At 44.0% G+C, this 22,943-nt stretch overlaps 1 protein-coding gene across 5 annotated transcripts in view; it reads right to left on the reverse strand.

Moving 5' to 3' along the window:
* Window positions 1–463: 463 nt before the first annotated feature.
* The window catches only part of magi1b (membrane associated guanylate kinase, WW and PDZ domain containing 1b), a 63,591-nt gene continuing 41,111 nt past the window's right edge, over window positions 464–22,943 (reverse strand). Inside the window, exons 13-24 of one of the 5 annotated variants that reach the window (XM_085923235.1) lie at window positions 15,911–15,942; window positions 15,373–15,417; window positions 13,589–13,835; window positions 11,602–11,693; window positions 11,330–11,522; window positions 10,355–10,717; window positions 8,733–8,936; window positions 7,121–7,214; window positions 6,948–7,035; window positions 6,130–6,273; window positions 5,128–5,266; window positions 464–2,474 (exon numbers count right to left, since the gene is read on the reverse strand). In XM_085923235.1, coding sequence (XP_085779361.1) covers window positions 1,213–2,474; window positions 5,128–5,266; window positions 6,130–6,273; window positions 6,948–7,035; window positions 7,121–7,214; window positions 8,733–8,936; window positions 10,355–10,717; window positions 11,330–11,522; window positions 11,602–11,693; window positions 13,589–13,835; window positions 15,373–15,417; window positions 15,911–15,942 — 2,903 coding nt within the window. In that variant the 3' untranslated portion in view covers window positions 464–1,212. Of the gene's footprint in view, window positions 2,475–2,703; window positions 5,267–6,129; window positions 6,274–6,947; window positions 7,036–7,120; window positions 7,215–8,732; window positions 8,937–10,354; window positions 10,718–11,329; window positions 11,523–11,601; window positions 11,694–13,588; window positions 13,836–15,372; window positions 15,418–15,910; window positions 15,943–22,943 lie in introns of all 5 variants that reach the window. The other 4 variants (XM_085923236.1, XM_085923237.1, XR_015067527.1 and 1 more) reach the window with 4 other exon arrangements.

Genomic DNA, 22,943 nt, shown 5'->3' on the forward strand with positions numbered 1-22,943 from the left:
ACGCTTGATTATTTGAACAAAGCTTTGGAAAGGATGGAAGAGGGAGAGGGTCAGGGGGCCCAAAGTGAGCGGGGAGATGTTGAGTCCGTCGGCACATACGGGAGCTTTGGTGTTTGATGAAGATGGAAGGAAGCGCTTTGCTTCAAAGAATTCATCTCTACAAACACGTTGGGCTAACAATGTCGTCATCCTCATTCCTTTGTCTTAGGGGGCTCAAATAATACAAAGCTCAGAGTCCACCGAGTCGATACGCAATCGTCACACCGCTCCACCACAAAATTACCGATATCATACTATTTGATATGAAATGTCTTTTTGAGGTTACATTTATAGGCACACTGCAAAAATAGCTTTCTTTTGAAGTAAAAATAGAAATTGTTTGGGCAAATCATTTCCTCTTCTCAGACAAGGTTTGTACCAAAAATGTTGTTGAATTGGGACAGACAGAAGAAAAGGAAAATAAATCAACGTTGTCAAAGATTGTGGAATATATTATTTTATTTTAACATCACCATCATTATAGTTTAACTTTTAATTTCCCCTTCATTCATTTAAAATGATCAGCTCTGAATGTACACATACTGCAAACTGTCAAAAAATATACAAATAAATGCAGGCTTGTGCTATAGTCTGGTCAAATGTATATAAAACAGTGGCAATGGAGAGAAAGAGAGACTGAAAGAAGGTGCAAGATAGCAAGAGAGTGAACGAGAGAAAGAGAGAGACCAGTAAAGACATGCACACCATAGGAACCTTGTGGAAATCTACAGACTTTTCTTTTTTCCCTTTTTCATCATGTGCAGCACAAAACACCTGCCAAGTATCAAATCAAAACAAACAAATGGTTGTTAATGGAACTGTTAGGCACATCATTGTTTTTATGGTTTTACATTTTATGGAAAAGTCTGGAGTATTCTAAATGTAGAATATCAATCCAAATCAAAGGGGGGGAAATAATACAATAAAAAAACAAGAGGAACCACCGTCTTGGTTGTAGTAACTGAATATTGTTACATCAATTTATCAAATCTGCGTGCAAGAGTGTGTGTGTGTGTGTGTGTGTGTGTGTGTGTGTGTGTGTGTGTGTGTGTGTGTGTGTGTGTGTGTGTGTGTGTGAGAACACAACCAGTGTTGACTTTGTAACATCTTGATGGGCACGGACACTTGAGGTGAATTATGTGTAGTGGCCGTGATTGGGTGGCTGCTGTCCAATCAGATGCTCAGGTCTCTGGGGTTATCCTTGTAGGTCTTCTTGGGCTCTGGAAGCAGCGGTCTGGTGGAGCGACTGTTTTCACTTTCCAACGTGGTGTAGTACTCTCTCACCCTAGCCGCCACAAAGTTGTCGTCATCCTCTTCGTCCTCAGAGTCTTCACGTCTGGGACTTTGGATAAGGGAGATGTCCCGTCCGAGGCTGCGCGTTCGGTACGGTTCTGGGGTAGATCCTCTGCTAGGGTAGTTTCTGTCCCGGTCCCTGTTGGCCCTCTCGGGCGATCGTCCCCTCAGGAGCGAGCTGTACCGGTTGTAAGCCAAGTCGGAGTCAGGCGTACGTACTCTGGGCAGGGAGCCGTTCCCGAAGGTGTCTCTCTGGTTGCGGGAAATGTCCCTCAGCAGGCTGTCCCCGCCGAAGGCTCTCTCCATGGTAGAAGCTCTGGTCAGGAGACTGTCATTCATAAAGGGCCGCTCCTCCCCGGCCACCCTATTGAGGCGGACCAGGGCGGGGGCCTCGCGCAGGACGCTGTCCTCAAAAGTGAGGCTCGGTTCGGTAAACCTCGACGGCGCCTTCGGTACCGCCTCGACGACGGCGGGCTTCTCGTTCCCGCGCTGCCTCGCTCCTTGCGGGGAGCCGTATCTGCGGTAGGGGTCGGCGGAGCGATCCTGGCGTCTGTTGGGGGAGCGCTGGCGAGAGCGTTGGGGCGATTTGTAGGGGGGAGGTGAGCGGTACGGCGAGCGTCTAGGAGAGCGGTACGGTGACCGTCGAGGCGAGTGGTAAGGCGAGCGTCGAGGTGAGCGGTAAGGCGAGCGTTGAGGTGAGCGGTGACGATGGTGGTGCCTGTCGGGGGAGCGTCCGTGGCGGTGTCCCCCGTGACGTCCGTCCAGGGCATTCTCTGCACTGCGCGAGCGTTTGTACCCCTTGTCAGGAGAGCGGTGGCGGCTGCGGTGGTGCCCACCGGAATGGTGGCGCTGCTCGGATTTTCCCTTTTCATCCTTCTTCTTCTTCAACAGATTGATCTTTCCGGGAGATTTTGTCCTTTTGTGTTTACCTGTGCTGGTTTTCTTATGAGGAGAGCGACGGCGGTGACGTGAACGGTGCTTGCCAGTGCCCGATGAGTGATGGGTCGTCTCCTTCTTGGTCCGAGATGAGCTTTGGGGTTCCGGGTTGTAACTTTGCTCCGACGGCTCATTGAAGGGCACGGAGCTCACTTCCGCAGCGTTTTGTAACCCTGAGGCTGCGCTGCTGTCGTTTGGGGTGCCGTCTGCAACACAGTGCAACATTCAGACCGGGCCGGATCGGGATGGTCAAACATGCTTGCAACCAACAGCTCATAACGCCCATGCTGAATGAAAGCCATTCGAATGAAGTTACCGGCAAGGATGGCGAGCTGTTAAATGGCAAAGCGGCAGCTTGACAGAAAGGATAGAAAAGCAGCTGACAAATCCAAAAACACCGTCACATCTGTGAAGCCAACGTTAGTAAGTACAAACCTGCTCGCGGGTCTATTTGGGTCACCTCGGAAAACACACATGGCTGACTGGTGGACACCAGTACCAGTTTGTTGCTTGTTGATGACTCAGCTTGTCTTCAGCCATTAGCCATGCTCTGACATGCACTATCATGATGCCCAAGACGCTATTCAAAGCAAGTTGAAAGTCTGAAAACGCAATGATTTTAAGGACCTAATGATTGAGATGGCAAGGTTAACCCGTTACCTCTGTCCAAGGTAAAAAAACGTGTTCTCACGAGAATGAGGAAGTCTTTTGAGATGTCATCACTGTATTGAAAACATGCAACGTGAGCTAAAATAAACGAGCTAATAATTCTTAAAAATTTAAATGACTACTTTTTTCATCAACCCAAACATGCCTAATCCTTGCAGTCATTTTTTTTTACATAAAATCCTTCACGATTCTTGTGAGAACAGGTTTCCTTTGCCCAAAACATATTATTGATAGTATGGAGGTAAAATTTTCGTATTCGGCACCGTTGCACGGACGTAGAAGGCTTCGAGTGCAGCGTGACCATATCAAATAACGTGGCGGCCGTGCTGGCAATATGGAGGATGGCGCTCGAGCACAGGCAGGTGATGCCACAGCACACACGCACACATATCAGGAAGAGGGGGGGGGGGGGGGCACTGGAGTGGAGGACTTTTACAAACCGTGGTCTGATTTTGGAGGACAGAGGCCTCCCCCATCTTGTCATTTCTCAAACATGCAGTGAGATGGGGAGCCACCACCCCTGAAGGAAGAACACAGCCCAGCGCAATACCACACCAAGGAGGATAGAAACAGATAAAAGACAAAGAGAATTGGTTTTAGATCACTCAGAAGGAAAACAGAAGAAACTGAAAGAAAGGAGCATTATTGTCGATATTGATTTTCAATGGAAAAAAATTGTTTATTTCACCACTGAGTCATTCAGTTTAAAGAGACAGTCCAGGAAGTTGCCCAAACCCTTCAGTGGATACCAGAATTTACAGAGAAAAGGCCCGCCAACAAGTTCACACATAACCCCCCCCTCTCCACACACACACATGCGCACACACACACACACACACACACATACACACACACACACACACACACACATGCGCACACACACACACACACACACACACACACACACACACACACACACACACACACACACACACACACAAAGCCACGAGCAAATATTTGGACATACAAGCAGCACAGATGCCACTCCTCTGCAAAAAAAGTGACACTCGCACACACACAGCGACAGCATATGAAGCAGTTATACATCACTGACAGGAATCAACAGAAACGTAAGCAAGGCTGTCAAAGATTGTGCCGATGAAAAATATCAAAATAAAAAAAAAACAAATACAAGGTCACATGATGCCATAGTTGTGCACGGAAAGACGAGCACATTTGTAGCGCAAATCACACGTCAAGACAGGCCAAGGTAGCGAAAGCCAACAAAAACAAAAAAAACCTGTACATTGAACATGACTATCAATCAAGACTGCTCAAACAATTTGAAAAAGAAAAAACTTCCATAAATATTATGGAAAATAGACAAAAGGAATTAGATCCAATTTACACTGTTGACAGATTCATGCAGAAATAGACTTTTATCCATTTATACGTGGTTTTGCTTCATGGCTCTGTACACACAACAAAAATACTTGTAAAAATGCCTCTATCTGTTATCTCTGTACAAAACTCTATATAGTGGGAGTAAGTTACTTTTCAATGTGGATGGGTGGAGTTCCTATCGTCACAGCTTTTCAATGATATTAACAGTGGGTGCAAAAAAGGTGGAATTTGTGAGAGTCATGTCAAGCATGGATGCGAGGTTCGCTCTTTAGCCTTGCACTTGGAATCCTTAGTTCAGTAGCTTACATTCACCTTCAATAAATATCATAAATATTTTATTGTGACACATCCCGACAAAAGCTGTGTTTAAGAGTAACTTCCATTTTTTTACGGGATGCAAGTATGATGATGTTTTTTTCTTTTTCTTCAAGCTCAGTTAGGGTTTGCTGAGGAGCCACCACAAGAAAACATATTTTTCATCATAAGCTCATTGAAATCTTGTAAACAGTTTGTCTGGTCACAGACCCCACCACTGATGTGTAAAGTCCCAATAGAGAGTTTCTGCTTGAAGGTGAAAGGTGACAGTGGAATGACATGGAAAGTGGGTGACAGCAGGGCGGGCGACAACAAATCCCAAAGCGCAATGCAAGCGTGACCTCCACCAGAAAGACACCAGACAACACCAACCCTGTCACTCCCTGGGAGGGGGGGGGGGGGACTGTCCCATGAGGTGGGCGAAGGATCCCAGGGAGGCGGATTGAGTTCTCTTCCCCTCAACCCACCACCGTCCGCTGGCTCAGGGTGTGAAGATGGGGGAAAATGGAATGTTTTCATAGATTGACCCACCATATTCGGGGACCGAGCCATCGCCCCTCTTGAGCACCAGATGAACACGTCGCCCTCCGCTCTTAATGAGCTCGATGGCTCGGGAGTGCTTCATGCCCTTGGTGCTCTCTCCGTTGATTTCCAAGATTTCATCGCCGACCTGGGCGAGCGGAAAGAGAATTGAATGAGAATACGAGTGAGTGGGAGGGGATGCGGTGTGACAAGGCGGCGAGGTGTGAATCAGAGGAAGAGGAGGCAGCGACGGAATAACGAGGAGAGCTGCTGTAAAATACGCGAGAATAAAGCCGACAAGAAAGATGTGCCGACGGTGGGAAGTGCGAACCGGTGGAAAAACACTGAGCCTATAACATGCAATCGTCTAAACAGGTTTTGATTTTCTCTCCGGAAAACGGTACTTTCAAGGAAGCTAATGTGATGCGGCGAGAGGAGCATGTGAAAAAAAAGGTCATAAAAACACACAAGATAACACTTGCTTCCTGCCAACTTCCTTCCCATGCCCTTATCTCACAATGCTAAAAGGCCCGAGGGAATTCCTCAGAGGCACAATATGGAATATGGATTTTGGTGATGTTTCTGTGCCTCAACGCAAAATAAGTCTTGGATCAGATTAACGTACCATACATTCAAAATCCAACAAGCAAGAACGGAATTGAAATAAAAGCTTTCACATCTCGTTTTAAATTCAAGATAGCAGCTACAGGTCGTATGAGACCAGTTATTAAATATATATGAATATTTTCTGGAGCTTGAGCCATCAACTGACAGCATAAATCGAATTTCGACGCCGCGCTCACACAGGAAGTGTTCAGTCGAGTTTGCTGTAATTGGAGGCAACGCTGCTACGCACAAGTAATTATATTCACGAATAACTGTCGTCGCATGGCTGGAAAATTGATCAAGCCATTTCAGTAACCGTTTGATGACCAACATCAATTCATCATTGCTGGTAAATATGATATCTTTGCACTTGTGATTATTTGTGCTTTATATGACAATCCATACCCTCATTTTCCCGTTGCGGACGGCTGCTCCATCTTCAGCTAGCCTCAGTACGTATAGGTCCATGTTGTATTCCCTGCCGCCCCGCAGACTGAAGCCAAAGCCTTTGCTATCCCGCTCCAGGTCTGCCGAGTAAAACTCAGAATCCTAATGGAGGCAGAGCAACACAAGAAAGAGGGGAAAAACAAAGTTGCATCAAGGTCACTTTTGTGAATCAAATACAAAGGCATTGTTGTTTTTTTCAGGTGGGCTCCAATTTCAGCTGCACGAAACAAAGAGCAGCCTCCGTCGGGTCACACCTGTACACACGCTGGCGTACGTGTATACATCAGATGTAAGAATTCTGAATAATTGATGCACCGAGCGAGCTCAAGGCGGAGCGCGCAAGTGGTGTCGCAGTGCAACGCAAGGACAGCCCGCCAGCTCCTCTCGTCCTCACACCATTCTAATCTTCTCTGCCGAGCGATCAATGCTATCTGGAGGAGCCATCTCCACATAGCACCGCATTAATTCAGTAGGGGACACGGCAGAGTGAGAGGTTACGTTAAAAGCATGCAGGATTTTCTTAATGCCCGAATCAAATGAAAATAAATCAAATGTGATAATGCTGCCTGGAGAAATACATCAGTAAATAAAGAAAACGCAGTTGCTCGTCCTTGAGTCGGGAAGTTGAGGGATTAGTCGACCAACTGAGGGTTGGTGGACAAATGAGTTGTGTGGGTTCTATGCAGAGCAGGAATGTGATACATGGAGTGGACACTATGTTGCATCCAGATGGATGGACGGACAGACGGATAGTCAAGTGGCTTCATTTTTATTACCTGGGCGGACACTTGCGTCGGAAGCTGCGGGGGAGGCGCTTGAGGGGCTTTAAAGTCAAATGATTCCTGTTTTGGTTTGGTATTGTTTCTGAAACAGAAACACGCATTTTTATTTACACAAAAGAATTTTTTTTTTCTTATATCGAGATTAAACAGCCAAAGTTGACATTTACCTGGCTTCTGGTGCTGCCTGTTGCTGGGCTGTGTGAGTGGTGGTAATAGTGGCAATCTTTTCGGCGTTGGTCAATAAAGACGCATTTGATGACTCTGAAGGTGAAAGATGACGGCAATCATTTTCAAAATATGTAGTATATTAGTCTAAACTGTTGCGAAAAGATTTGTTTTCAAGCCATTTGCATCCAACATGGAAGAGAGTTCTCGATTCTAGTAAGCAAAGTACTACAGCATGTGCTCATTTATTCTGTTGAACAGCATTTGATCTGCAAGAGGAACACGTCTCCATCTCTTTCTGCCAAGCTGAGATTGATCAAACAACAAAACATGCACTCGTAGCCTTAGGAGACACGGAAGCTCTCGAATATTCAGCCTGTTATCGTCGCACGGCTTCAATCAAAGCACGTTATCAGTGAAACTCAAAAAACATGGGGCACCGCCATCATTATTCTTGCTCCGAGAACAATGTAATCTTTATCAGGTGTCTACAGGTAGCCTGTGATTGGAATTCTTCCCCGCTCCTCTCATTTCTTTTCTCGGCTTCAGTATTCATCTCCACATCACGACCCGTTGGTTGAACTTGTCACCACATCCAAAATGTATAAGGGAGGAGGATGAATGGCTCTGTTTGCTCTGTTCCTGCTGAAACCGCCTGATTTACCATTTTCGGGCATGTACGGCAAAATCGGCCACACTCATAAAATAGCCGTTTGTCTGTGTTGGTCAATTTATCCCCAACGCCACCTTCTGTGCTGCTGCCTCTTTCCATTTAGCTCCCCCCCAGCTGCCCAGCTGCTTTCCCTCCACAAATTAATTGAATATACTCCCCCCCTCCATATTTTTCCACTCTTTTGTCCGACTACATTTCATACTCTTTGAGCTGCCTCTTTTCAGATGTCTTCTACCTTGACAGCTTGGACAGAGTAAAATGAAATAGGAGAGTAAAAATGAGAAATGTGAGCAAAAAAAGGCGGTTAGCGGTCACTGTGCACGAGAAGATGCCCCAAACCGGATAGTCATAAGTCAGTGTCGTGGAAAAACAATCCCAACCTCGCTTATCTCGACGAAGTCTCTTTGCTCTGCTATTTATTTACGTTAGAAAGTTATAACAAAAAAAAAAGTATAGGGATGATCAGCCATGTGGAAACACCGACTAGAGAATTTAGACACACAGGGCACAATTTTCTCCCCGATACTCTTTACGTTTCTGTCTCGGTCTCCCCATAAATACTAACTTTTCCACACTATTCCCCGCTTTGTCTCCTTGGCAGAGCAATTTTGGCTCACTGTTCTCGTGAGCGGGCCAAAAATCTTCACCCATTAGAAATGAGCTGGAAGTGAGTGAGTGACGGGCGAGTAGACAAATAGCTTCAATTTCTACCCGCGAGCAGATTGACAGGGACTATTGGCTTCGCTGCGCACACAAACGCGCTTAAACAATATTTGTATAGCATTCCAGATTCAGCTGTCAGTGCAAAGCGAAGAGAACAACACCAACAAAAAACATCAACTTTCACCACAGAAGAGAAATGCAGGAAGGATGAAGGTCATGTCCATCACATGCATTACGAGATGTTCTTCTAAAACTGCTGAGCGGCAGTTTCTACTCACCGTCTCCAGGAATGATGCGTAGTGTAACAGTATTCCCGGCCTCCTTGATGAGGTTGACAATGTCCGAGTGGGACTTGTTGGTGATGGAGCACGAGTTCACTGCCAGGATGCGATCTCCCACCTTCAGCTTCCCGCACCGGTCGGCGGGGCTTCCCTCGATGATTCGTCCTATTTTGTGAGGCATGGCCACACAAGCATTGCTGGCTATCGTCACCAAAGACGTGATGTGATGCACATATCAAGAGTGTGCGTGCGTGTGAATGTGTGTTGTGGTGGAATTTGGTGGGGGAGGTGGGGGGATAGGTGGGAAATAGGGAAGGGAGCAGAGACAGAGAATCAGAAGGTTAAGCGTTAATATCACCAGCAGCCAAAGGTAAAGCCAAAGTCACAGAAGAGCTGATCAGAAAACTAGCAAAGCAGAAATTGGCAAAGAGAGGAAAATGTGCGTGCACTGCCAATAAATCTATCCCATTGTAGTTTCCCTTATTGTCTATGAAATAAGTCACAAAACAAAAACATCTTCTTCGTGTCCTTGCACCAAAATTTTCAAATGTGTTTTTTTTTTCCATAAACCTCTGCAGTGAAAATCTGATCTTGAAAATAAAACTGTGCTGTGTCTGCATCGCAGAGTCTCACTTACTCGACGCAGGTGACAAACATACATCTAAGGGGAAAATCTCTGCAGCTGCCTTAAGGGCTCACCAAGGTTTGACAGCTGTCACCGTCAAGTGCACTAACTCTACTCCATCGCGAAACTTGCTTTTCATCAATGCCACTTCAAGCACCATCTACGTTTTTAGCCTGTTAAACAACCCAACTTGGGTTGCAAAATGTCAAGTCGTGTCAACACAAAAAAGAAGCTGCATGTAAATTTAGGTTCAGAAAGATTTGCATCTGCAGGAACATTTTGCTGTTATCCCCAACACCAGGGGCACAGCAAAGTTTGCTCCCACTGCTTTCCATTATATTTTACACGTCTTTTAAAATGAAATAAAGCTTTTCAACTGGCCAGTGAAAGGGAGCCTTTCTGCTTTGTGAGCCAAATATGAAGAGTTGTGCAGTTTCCATTCCACCCACACAGAGACAAGGTAAGCATGGAGAGGAGTAAAATACTTAAGTGGTGAAAACAGGAAATCACAAGAATAGGGCCAAGAGTGTAATGCATACACAAAGATACAACTAGCTTACAAAAAAATTTTGAAAAGATTCATGCAGCTTATAACAAGTAAAAACTTGTCAAGGTAATCATGTATTCATTAACAGTGGATAGTGCTGTTCATTATGTTGCTAGCAAGGATCTATTTAAGTTCGGATGAATAATACAGGTGTCTCATCTAAGGCGCATTTTGCTCGTGATCAATTATGAAGGCCGTGTGTGGATAAAGCAGCAACTGCAAGTAAAGAAAAGCTTTACAAGTTGGGACGAATACAAGATTGAAAGATGAAGATGAAACATTTCTTTGAGCCCTGGTTGTATTTCTCTTGCTAAAACACGGTGTTTTATGGATGACAACTGCCCATAAAGATAATAGGAAGATAAAAGACCTCGGTGAGAAAGAAAAGCTGACAAGTGTGTTTCATATTTCATATACAAAAAAAAAAAAAGAATCAGGTGCACTTACCGAAGGTGGTACCCGCCTCAGGACGGGAAACAGATGACACGATGACAAATCCAAAGCCTTCGTTCTCCCCGCGGCGGATCTCCACGTCATAAGGCTGCAAGGCGGAGGAGACAGGGATGCTGGAGTTCACGTTGGGAGGCTGCGATGAGGTGGTGGCCGCTGCGACGGCAGCGATGTTGGCGCTGCCCCCGGCCCCTCCGCTGCCGATGCCAGAGGTGGAGCCGCTGCCGGAGCTGACGGTGTTGAGGGAATTCTGACTGCCCTGTGGAGTTCGCTTTCCAATCTCCTCAGTCAGGCTGGGCGCCTGGGTGCTGCTGTGTTGGGACGAGGCGGGCGACGGGGGCACGTCTCCTTCAGCTTTAACTGCACATGACAGAAGAGGAAAAATGTGGATGGGTGAGGACACAGACGAGACGCGGATAACAAGATCAAGAGGTGGATGAAACAAACCAAAGGCAATCAGGCTGTGTTCAGTTATGCAAGAAGTTCAAGTGAGTGGAAGACTTTTTTCCCAGCCAAAAATCGGCATCGGCCTTATAAAAAAAAATAAAAAATCTGTTACCATCGTAGCACAACTGCTTTTAACTGAAAGTTGGCCTCTCCAGCAACCTCTCAACAACTAATCTGTTTTTTTTTTTTAAAAGAAAAGAGTGCGCCTGCTTGATCTATCTTGACATTTCATTCCACATTTCATTTCCTGTGCAGCTACCAAAGGAGGGCATTTCATATTCTTTACGCTAGAAGGCAGCCGCTGTCGTCAGGTCAAAGGTTAACCGGCCACTCCATCATATTGTGTTTATGTTTTCTTTTTCGATGTTCCGGGTACCGTACCCTGACACACATCTGGCCAATAAAAAAAAGAGACATGTGCTGCTTCCACTCTTCATGGTCTCAGAGAGCCAAAGTTGGACAATAATTGTCAGCATCTCCACTGGATTTGTTACTTGGTTAGAGAAGAGAAGCAGGGCTCCATACCGGCGTAACTGGTTTTGCGTCGCACGGTGAGGTTGACATGGCCCTGCTTGGCCGCCTGCTGCATCAGTTGCACCACCAGCTGGTGCGACTTGCCCACCACGGCGGTGCCATCCACACATATGAGCTCATCGCCGGACCTCAGTCGTCCATCCTCATCTGCCGCGCCGTACTTCACGATGTGGCCGATGTAGATCTGAAAGACAAACGGATGCCTTGAAACACTGATACAAGAAAATAAAAAAAATATTTATCACAGAAAGTGGGACACTTACTGGCTCTCCTTCCTCATTCCCTCCAAGAATTCTGAAGCCAAACCCTGTGTCCTTCCTCCACAGGAAAATATCCTGCTCCTGGAAGTCTGGAACTGAATAAAATCAACATATTTTCATCAGCAACACATAATTCAGCCAAGAGATGGATTTGACACCTGCAAGCTTAATACAAATGCAATATGAATCTCAAGAGGCTTCCCATAATAATAACAACAAAGACCGATATTGATATGGCCATAAGGTAAGCAAGCAGTGCTCATGGAATTGCAAAGCAGCTCGTTGTTAATTTAGATGAAAAGAAGTGGCCACCTCGGAGTGTGTACATCTTTGTGCGTTGTCAACGCTGCATAAATGCACATCAAATGTAAAATTTTTAATTTTTATACACATAAATTTTAATGCTTGCAGCTGTGCAGATCTCTGAGCAAACGGGCAAGGAGATTTCCATGCCAAAGTCACAACGAGTGGTGGGCGACAGAAGGCTGAAGAGTCTGCTTACAATCCTTTGGACGACAGCTAAAATCCCAGCGGAGGGCGACTATCTCTTTCAATCTATCACAATGCAACAGTGGAGGAGAGGCAGATTCTGACTAGCTTGATAAATGATCCACCACACAGGCGGTTTGGATCAGATTAGATTTTACGGTGACTGGTGAATATTTGCAGTTTATGGCTCGCATACAGAATATGGTAAAAAAAAAAAAAAAATGTTCCTTTCAAAGAGCAAGTCAAACTTCAATAACAGACAATAATGTTAAAGAAGTTTCTGTGTGTTGGCTTCAACCTTGACGTCAAGGGATAAATAAAAAAAGGTTTTCTTGGAGGGAACCTTGCGCTCAGAAATGTATTTGCCTCAGCGAATGTCTGAGCGTGACGGGATTTTCAGGCACCAAAGCTCAATGCAGCGTGAGAAAAGTGAGGATTTTACCCTACCGGTACATCCAGGTCAACTTCCTTCCATATGCAAGCTGCTTTTCTCAGGCGTCTCTGCTATCACCAATTTTCTTTTCCTCATCTTTTCTAAGCCCCACACTTTCTCCTGGGTTTTTCCCGTAGTTAATTGTCATCCTTTTTTCTGATTCCTTCATGGCCCTTTTTAAATTTTAAAATACTAGCATATTTTATATACATTTTGGATATATTTATATTTTATAAATATTTAATATTTTCATATTTCATATATATTTTTCTAGATTACATATATTTTTACATTTTATATATATATATATATATATATATATGTGTATAGATTTTTTTTTATTCCTGATTGTTTATATTTATATAAAATATTAGATTAGAATGTACATATGTAGCTATCGGTTTATTGTTAATTCAAATAAAAAAAGGGTCTACTTGCAACTGGACTTGCATGTGCACCACTAGCCCATGGCCTTCTCCTCTTTTCATATTCTTCTTCATCTAAATATTGGAAGGCTTTGACAAGTGATGCCTGCCAAAGCGATTAGATGTTAACGTAACTCACTCCTTGAAGAATGTTGCTTTTTCTCCTCCCCCCATTTTTTTGGGACACTAGATCTGAGAGCTTTTTAATTAAAAGTTTCTTCATGCTTTGGTAAGACAAGAGAGGGAGGCACGCAATCCGCTGACATCCACCCCGCCATTGAAACTAATTATACATCTGTAGAAAGACGTCTGCTGCATCAGAGCAACTGACGGCAATCGAGTCACAGTGACTATATGCGAAAGAATGTTTGAAATATTGGCCTCTTATGATGGTGAAAAACTATAATAAGGCGGAATGTATGGCATTTCTTGTTCTGGAAATTAAGTGCAAAGGCAAGACTGTGACCCGAAAGTCATAATAATCACCAGCATGTGGGAAAGAGCACAATAGGTCCCTCCAGAAAGGTACTTACATACATCAGCATAAATCCTCACCCCCTTTCAAAGCCAGCGCAGGCCTCCACCAAGCCACAGACCTGCATGCAGCATTCATCCAAACCGCCACCAAAAATATTATACTTACGCCTACTTTCATACATGCTCCTGGACTGGGCCCAAATCTTAAAGGGATCTGGTTTTCTCTGGATGGTCCCGTCGGCTGTGAAGTCCTGGGGTGGAAGGCCCGGTAGGGGCTGAGATGGTACCGGGGGAGCGGCGCTCTCGCTGTGCGGAGGTGCAAGCGACGAGTACAAGGGCGAGTCGGTGTGGGCACTCCGGTGGCTGGAAACGCTGAGCTGGGAGCTGTTCTGGCTGTCCTTTCTTGACAATGGCTGTTGGGGAAACACATTGATTGGATTGGGCGACTCGAAAGCAGGCATTGTGGAGCACAAAGAAGCATGGCGGCAATGCTGACAGACAGGTGAGAGAGAGAAAAAATGTCGGTGTGGCCGTGGTTTGTAAAAGATACATCAGCGTAATGAAGAAAAAAAAGACAGCAGCATGGTAAAGGTCAAAAAGGGGATAAAAATGGATGCTTTGAAATTAAGGTCCAAAGTTTCTGTTCAATTCAGAACACAGTTATGAGCATATATAATATTAAAGCTGTTATATTCCCAGAAATATTTCAGGAGATATTGTGTTGGGAGAAATGGTTTTTCCATTATTGAAATTATTCAGCTCTAGGTCAAAACATTATTATGGCATTCCCTTCCATTGTTGTTTTTCTGCAATGCAATCACAGCTGCTTCCTTTGCAGCTTAGGGGAAAGATTTACAAAAAGCGGGGCTAAAAAAAAATAAACTCATTAAATTGCCACTGGCCACTCTCAATAACATCAGGTTACCTGCTCAAAGATTTGAAGAAGAAAACAATCTTCTTGATTTTCCTCTCACATTATTTTCATAACGCAACCAAAATGTCAACGCAGAAGGCAAGACATAGCACGAGAGCAAATGGCAAATCAGACAAAGATTGCAAGTGACAGCAATTGCATCTCACTTAGCATGACCGTGGAGGGCCAAAACACAGCAGAAAGACATAGAGGCAGCCAGCCTCTCGAGATAAACCATTTTTAGGACCCTTACCTTCTGATAATACCTTCTACACCTTGATAATTAAAGGGAGAGAAGATTAAGAGGAAGAGGGCTGGCTGGATGAAAGCAAATTCTGATGACTGATTCAGCCTCAGTCCTACTTTCCATCATCAAGGTCCAGTATAGTTGGCTTGAATTTCAATACAGCCCATGGACACATTAGGCAGCTGGTAACTACACTGCACTCCAAATGATATTTTTCTCAGATATTTCCTAAATAGCCCATGCAAATGATAGTCAGCATAACTTTGGACGCAATTTGACAATTCTAGCACCCATTAAGATTGTTTCTGCTTGAATGTCTTCGTAAGACTTCCGCTTAACGTCCCGGAGCTGCCGTTTGGAGGAGAACCAACTCTCGCTTGAGGATGCTCCACTGGTTCTCAATAGTGTTGAGGTCAAAGGAGGACAAAGCTCACACAGTTGAGTTTTTCTCCTTTTTCAATCTCCAGCAGCCAATGATGCGGAGGTATTCCATGCAGCATGAATTTGCGCATTGATGAGTTGTTGGATGGCACAGATGGGTGGCCGCCATCATCTCTTCAACGAGGGATACTGTTACCACTGGGAGTTTGGTTCAAAAACATTCCACTTGATGATTTTGATGAAATTACGCGGGCTGTCATTTGCACAGATTATCTGGATAATCCAGGAAAAATATCATTTGCACAAAAAATTGCAACACAGTAATAGAACACAAACCCATCACCATCATCATCTTTACCCAACACCATTACTCCCTCCCCCCCACCCCCACCCAAATGACATGACATACCCTCCTACTGTAATCTCGGTATGGAGGAGCCAGCTCAAAATCATCCTGCAAAACAAAATTGACAAACACGTCCAGTCAGGCTAAATCAACGGGGCTCTCTTGCTTAATGCGGCACACATCACAGGATGAGGTCGCCTCTCCGCCGTGATCATATATTCAACACTCACACGGCGCACTTGGAACCAGGCGCTCGAGCATCAACAGAGTGTTAGCAACCCAGCTCACGGCGCATCAAAGCCCCTCACCCGAGCCACCCCCCCATCTTCTCCCCCTGATGGGGAGGAGGAGGAGGGGTGGCAGCTGCGAAGCTACAGGGACTCCACCCCCGCACTACATAGCATGTCTATAAACAGACAGCTGACACCAGCACAGGTTGTACCTTGCACAATTCACTTAAATGCTGGAATGAAAAGTGATCAAAGTTCAGAAAAATGTCCCTCAACCAGACAACAGCACACAGGATGGAGAACAAAAGACAAATACAGAAATCGTGAGACAGAGGATTCAAATATAAAAGGGAGGAGAAAAAAAAACTTACCAGTTTTGGGCTCTTCTTTGCAGGTGCCACTCCTGTGAAGACCAGAAAGAGGAGAATATGATATTCTTCAAATTGCCATAAAACGACTTCAAAACAATGTCAGAATGTTCGTATAGCTTGTGCACTTGTCTCTTCCCCCTGATCTGCCTGACTGGCATTTAGTGAGCTTGTGTGTAGTGGGGAGGGCAGGCGGCACAATCTATCTGCATCACTGCCGCGGACAGCGCTTGCCTTGACTGCTGCAGCGCAAGAGTGGGGCCAGCCCGGGGGGCTAACCCTGCGCTCTCTAGTTCCTGGCTATTTCATGCATGCATGTGCGTGTGTGTGCGTGTGTGTGTGCGTGTCAAAAGGAAATTCTGAGTTAAGATGAGAGGACAGAATCCTGGAGAGCAACTAAGCTGGAGGAAGAAAAGAAAAAAAAAAGAGCAAGTGCAAGTGAGGAGCAGAGCGGGCTGTGCTCTGGATTTCCTGGCCGTAGCATTACCCATGGAGAAGGAATCCAAGATACTGAACATTAAATTATAGGCAACCGTCAGTTCCCCTCTTACTGAGACCATCTTCGCGCGTCCGCTGAGCGCCACGCTCCACTGTCGAAGGCTCCAGCATCTATAGGCAGTTGCCGCGTCTTCTTCGGCTCTCCCTTTCCAGCTGCCTTTTCCTTTTTTCACCCACTTTCTCTCACTCGCTCGCTCACTCACTTCCTTGCACACGGTCCTCCCTCCCTCTTCTTTCCTCAGCATCATCAGCCTCCCTCTCTCACGCCCCTCTATCCAAGTCCCCCCTCCCTCTCCAACCCATTCCGACATTCTGGTAAACATCCATGCAGTCGCACACACCCAACAGACAGTTTCATACTGACTGCACAAATCAAAGCGTGCTTAAAATACAACAAAGGGGGCCGTCCGTGATTGATCAGCGACCAGAAATATCATGATCGCAGACAAGCCCACAAAGACACAAAGTCGAGCGTATAAATGAGCTCCCGGTCTTGGTGCGGCGGAAAAATAGCAAGAAGTTGTGGAAATGACAACAAGAGAAGGAATGTCAAAACTACCGACAATGTGCTATCGTGTGAGTCGAAAATGCGTCAAGCCTGGCAGATTTATTGTACAAAAAAAAGGTCAATATTGTTTTTACGTTCTTTAGATAGATCTGAAGTGTTCATACGCCATCTCCTAGACATTTAGGCTCATTCATGAATACAAATGTCTACACCCCCCCAACACTTCCTCTCTTTCCATTATTTCCCTCTGCCCCACTGTTCACTTATGCTCAATCGATAACAAGCCTTGCTTTTGGAGTAACAGTACACAACAATCTCATATAAATCAGATGTATATATAGATCTGTGAAGCATGGCGTCAAAGCACCACACTGGCTTTGGATTACACACCACTTTACCATAGGACCTGCTGTCCATCAACCCTTTACAATTACGTAATTGGTCTTTACCTGAATCCTCAGGACATGTGATGTCATTTTCAGACAATATCAAGTGGCAAAATGTTTTTAAAGGTATAAAATGAAAGACAATGAAGTTATCAATTTTAAAGACAAACTATAAATATATATATGAAAGCAGGCCATTCGCTGTTTGCATTTTTAATGCTCTGACCAGCTCTAAAACCAGAATAAAATGTCTCAAAGAGGTTGTTTGACATAAAATCAACAAGCTCTAGAGAGAGAATGCTACCTAAAGGGTGAAGCTCGACGCAATGTTGTCCATTGGTTGGCTGACTCAGGAGATCAAGAGTGATGTGGAGGAAACCACAAATGCTGAATGTCCTCCATTGTTTCCCTTTCTTAATTGCTATTGTTGTTCCAACTGTTGGTTGAATTTATTGGTAGATAACAACATCTCTTTCTCTCGCTCTGTCTTTCTTTTTCTCTCAGAATGACGTCATGCTATTACTGATGCAGCTATCATCACTTAGCACTTGCTGGAAAAACTCAAAATACTGTATATCAGTTGACATGGGAGAGATTTAAAGGAGAGGATATATTACCATTGATAGTGCGTCAGCTCGCTTAAACAACTTTTGAGAAACGGGTAGAGAGAAAAGATATACTAAGTTGTATAATTTCACACTCGATGGGTGGTCAGGCACTCCAGGGACCCACACATTTGCATGCAAGCATTAAAAAGTCCATTTTCCTTCAGATGTGCCTTTTAAAGCCTTTGCCCTGAATTATAAAACCCTATTTTGCCAGCCAAATCTTAATGCAATATTTACAGTTAATAATGGACTCCTCAAAATGTGGACCCCTTTAGGCACCACATTTCATACATTTCATTTTTTGGAATTAATGACCCATCAGATATCAGATCATAATGAATTTTACTATGGGCCAAACCATTACTTTTGCGGTATATTATCCGCCTGGAGAACAAGCTTGCTTTCATAGGCAGGGGAATAAGTGCATGAGCAGTGAAAACATGTCAGTGTGACAGTCCCACTCATGGTTAAAAATAGCATTTGGATGTATTTACAAACTGGACTATGTAAAAACATAGCTACTGTGGCTTACTATTAAAAAGGCTTCATTTTTGGTGAGCTGATGAAAGTTGTATTTTCCTGATCCCAGTAAATGTTAAAGATCAGCCATGCAGTTAAGTGTTACACTGTTTTGTCAAAGCCAAACTGGCAGTGAGTAATAAGCAGATTAAGATGTAAGATGTGTGCACACAGTATGGGCACATATTGGCAAAATTTGCACTGGTCTCCAACAGCCAGCTCCATCTGTCACCATAGCAATGAGAGCCCAGTTACCGTGGCAGGCAGGCAGACAGACAGACAGACAGACAGACAGACAGACAGACAGACAGACAGACAGAATGTCGCCCAGCAACAGTTGTTTTGTGAGTTGCTCAATGCACAGTAAAGGAGTCACAGGCTCTCATTAACATGCTTGAAGTCAGGATATGACATTTCACCTTTTGGAAATTCGTGACCAATTATACCCAAATGACATTATGAAATCGTCTTGCATTTTCCTTGAGGTTGATTTATCATGCTTAATGCTTGAATTTAGTTTTCTATGGGTGATATATAGCTTCCTGCATGGTCTTCTTTATTTATTATTATTATTATTATTATTATTATTATTATTATTATATTATCTACATATTTTACAAATATTTCTTTTTTTTTAAGTGGGTAAAATCCCCTCCTCCCACACGCATCTCTCTCCACCCGGGAGACCCCGCAGGAGATTAGCAGTAGAGCATTGTCATGGAAACAAAAGATTTACGATTCAACCAGTAGCTGCGGAGGTGTGACGACAGAGCGAGATCGGCTGGGCTGAGGAAGACTCACCTTGCCCTGCGCAATAAGCAATGATTCACCAGCTCAAGCCCCCTGGCATCCCAAATGAGCAGAGGTGAATTGTGAGCGTACAGCGGCTTGCCTACCGTTGGCTTTTCACAACCGCATTGCTGTTGGTTATGGTGCCACTGGAAGGTGCAGTCAGCAGAATTTTTAATGCAAAGTGGGCAAGAACAATGCTTCCTGCCCGTACAGTGAATTGATTTCCCGCTTTGGTCTGCACGGGGACTCATCATCCACATTTATCTCTTGTGAGTGCTCTCCACTGTCTGCATTACACGGCGCTTGTGAATGGGCATGCCAGTAACTGAAAGTTGTTTTTTTTTTATATGCGGGTCACGTCAAGTTCACATCGGTGAACACGCCGACGCTCGTTGTTAATAACTTGCTTTTCATTATAATAGTAAGAGTACACAGGTAAAGACCCACTCGTGTGTGTCTGTGTGTGTGTGGGGGGGGGGGGGGGTCTTATTTAATGCACACCTCCCAGACAGACAAAGAAAACACACATTGCTTTCTTCAAAGGTGCAATCAATCCCTTAAACTGCACTTGAGGGCAAAGGGAGGAAAATAATCACACGTAAGCATCAGGAAATACACCTTCTGGTGTTATGTTGTAAGAATGAGCATGCCCGAGTGTATCCTACGTCTGACTTTTTTTTCCGGCAATTGACTCTTCATTTACTGAAGACCTGTTTGAATGTAATTCTTTTTACTTTGCTCTTTATCTTCTCCTGCATTTCTCCATGACAGTGCACGGCCACAGGCAGCTGCCCAAGCCGAGGAAAAAATATCTTCCATTCATTGGAGGGCCGTAACCCCCCACAAAGAAAAGCAGAAACAACGAGGCTTCACGTTAATGACTAATGACAAGCTGCTGGGGTACTGAGAGGCTATATTTCAAGAAAACCCAAACTAGGTTTTGCTGACAAAGGACTTTTTAGTAGAGGTGTGCATCACTAATGGACCCGCTAACTTAAACACGCAACTTCGGGTGCTGGAATTTACATTTTGTACAATGGAGGCACAGCGAGGCTAAATATCACACGGGCGGCGTTTAATTAATAACAAATCACTTTAAAGACATTCTCAAACATTGTGATCATGAGTAGTTCTCAGACATATTACTGCGACACAGAGGCCAGCGGAGAAGGGAAAAATCAATAAGATGAGCTGATGCGTGGATGGCGAGATGCTAGCAAGAAAGTCAAAGAGAGGAGCGCTTTTGTGCAGCACTGCCATAATAAGCATGTGCGTCCCTGGCGGCCCACGGCCACTGGCTTATACATAACAGCAGGGGTTACAGAGTAAAGGAACAAAAAAAAAAAGCAGAAATTGATGGAAGAATGATTGTTCTCCACCAATTAAGTTATTACAGTTTAACATCTAACGTTAAAAGCGTGACTTGGCACACATGCTGCAAGTGTTGCTTCATGGAGAAGAAACCTTTGATGGATGGAAGCAAAGTGTGCAAAACAGAATGGGAAGAAGATGTATGTATTTAATAAGCAACGTTGACATCGGGACCCCAATTAAAGGCCAGCGTGCTACGTGTTGTTTGCTGCTGCTGCTGGACTATAAAGTGTTGGAATAATCTCGGGGGAAGCCTTGGCCTGCCAGACCAGGAGGCCTTATCTTTATGAGTTTACGACTCTCCTTTAAACTAAATGCTTTCTATTTGGTTCAAGGAATGTCTTTTGATCCCCGTCAGCCTTATGTTTCCTTCCTGTCCTTATGTTACTTTTGTGTTTGTTTTGTAAGAAGTCTTCAATGACAATGAGCAGGTCTTCTTTGCTTGCGAGATGTTCCTTGTTTAGGGACTTCATTCCTTTTAGTTAACTGTAGCTTTGATTCATAGATTGTAGATGATAGAAACTGGATATATACAGTTTCTAGTAGTCACATTAAAGTTATCCCATATTTACTCAATGTTCGTTTAAGGAACTGTATACCAGTTACCTTACATTTACTTAATATGTGTTGAAATGTTTAAGTAGGGTTAGATATTATTATTATTATGTGTTGTGTTAGTTTACTAAGAAGATAAACTTAGCAAGGGTTTAGTTGCATTGTTCCACAGGTAAGCGACATTCAACGTGCTTCAAGTTATCTGATCACAGTCAGGAGGAGTCGGCCACTCATGGAGAGGACAACTGGTTGGGGGAAGAAAGCAGACTCTGCAGTCCCAATGCGGGGGTCAAAGGCCGACGAGTGCTAGATCACACTACACTACATTCCTTAGCTAATCAGCGTTGCTACAGCCACTATCTCCCCTCCCTTTAGTGTAGCAACGCCTCTGTAACCAGGGCAACCAAGACATTAAAAAGAGGAGCACGTGGAGGAGGAACTCAGAACTGGTGGAGATTGTAACTGAGCTTCCTTTCTCTATCGTTCTCCTCGCGAGTAAACTCATCCTGGTTGTCTTCTCCTCTTCGTTCCAGCATGTGATTTAATGTCTGATCATATTCAGACCCAACATAAAGGCAGACAGTGGAAAGCGGGAAGGTAATTAAGGCACCGTGATGTTTTCACCTAAATGCTAGTGTGCCTATCTGCAAAATATACGGTTAAGATAAAAAAATATTTATAGCCTAGCAAAATGTGACTGAAAAATGGTTGCGACTTAAAAATTGTAACACATATTCTTATGGATTTAAAACATTAGGAAATGCTTTTATTGAAAAGGGTTTTCAATCATTGACTTGTTGAATAAAAATTTGCCAAGATATTTAAACTAGATTAGCCTCTGGACTTTAAACTTTTCTTTAAACAATCAGATTTTGAACTCGATCTGATGAGTGACAATGACGTCAGTATTTGTCTCTCAATTCCAAAGAGCTAGCAAAGGAAGTAGTTAATTTTTTTTAAATAATTATTTTTTATTGTGGATCCAAATACTAATTTTGCCATTATGTGTTCGTTCATTGGACCATTCCCTCAGAATGTTACTAAAATGTTTTTTTTTAAAGTAATTCAACCACAAACTGCAAGGCTGATAAAGACAAAGCAATGCAAAAAATATATATCTGTAGTGAGTCATCTGCAATAAATCCGATGTAAGCTGCAGTCATGTTTTGCCTCATTTTGAAAAACGTCACCGTCGTGCATGAAGCGATGCTGATGAATGCTCCATTGACTTCCTGCATTCTAACACTATTTCATTCCCTAATTGCAGGACATAAAAAGATACGAATGCAGTGTTTACACAAGGCCATAAAAAAGGCTCCCTCTTTTAGCACATAACGAGAAGTCTCGTTTACATCATGGGATCGTGTACTCCTGCGTGTTGAAGCATATAGCACTCGGGAGGAAAAGTCAGAGCATCAAAGAAAATGATGGGGGGAAAAAAGCAAGCAAACAACATGCCAGGCGGCAGCGTTATTTGGCTGCCTTTCATCTGACAAGCTCCTTTTGACATTTTTGGCCATGACCAAAGAAATCAACCAAACACATTCGCACACATTTGCCCGCACAAAAACACACAGCCAAAATGGTTCAGTTGTCTTAAGTAGCCCCAAAGCAAAGTATGGACAGTTTGACACAGAAAGTGGTCCAATTTGTATCAAACAACATTTTAGGCCACTGGAGGTTTGAGAGGAGAATGAAGGTAAAAGTTATAGAATTTTACTTTTACCTTCTGCTACCCCTTAGCGAGACAAAAAGCTGAAATATTCAAATTAATCTGCTAATAACGTTTTACGTGTTGA

The sequence above is a fragment of the Syngnathus leptorhynchus genome, chromosome 11 (assembly GCF_054491065.1).
Source record: "Syngnathus leptorhynchus isolate UIUO chromosome 11, UIUO_Slep, whole genome shotgun sequence".
Classification (NCBI taxonomy): domain Eukaryota; kingdom Metazoa; phylum Chordata; class Actinopteri; order Syngnathiformes; family Syngnathidae; genus Syngnathus; species Syngnathus leptorhynchus.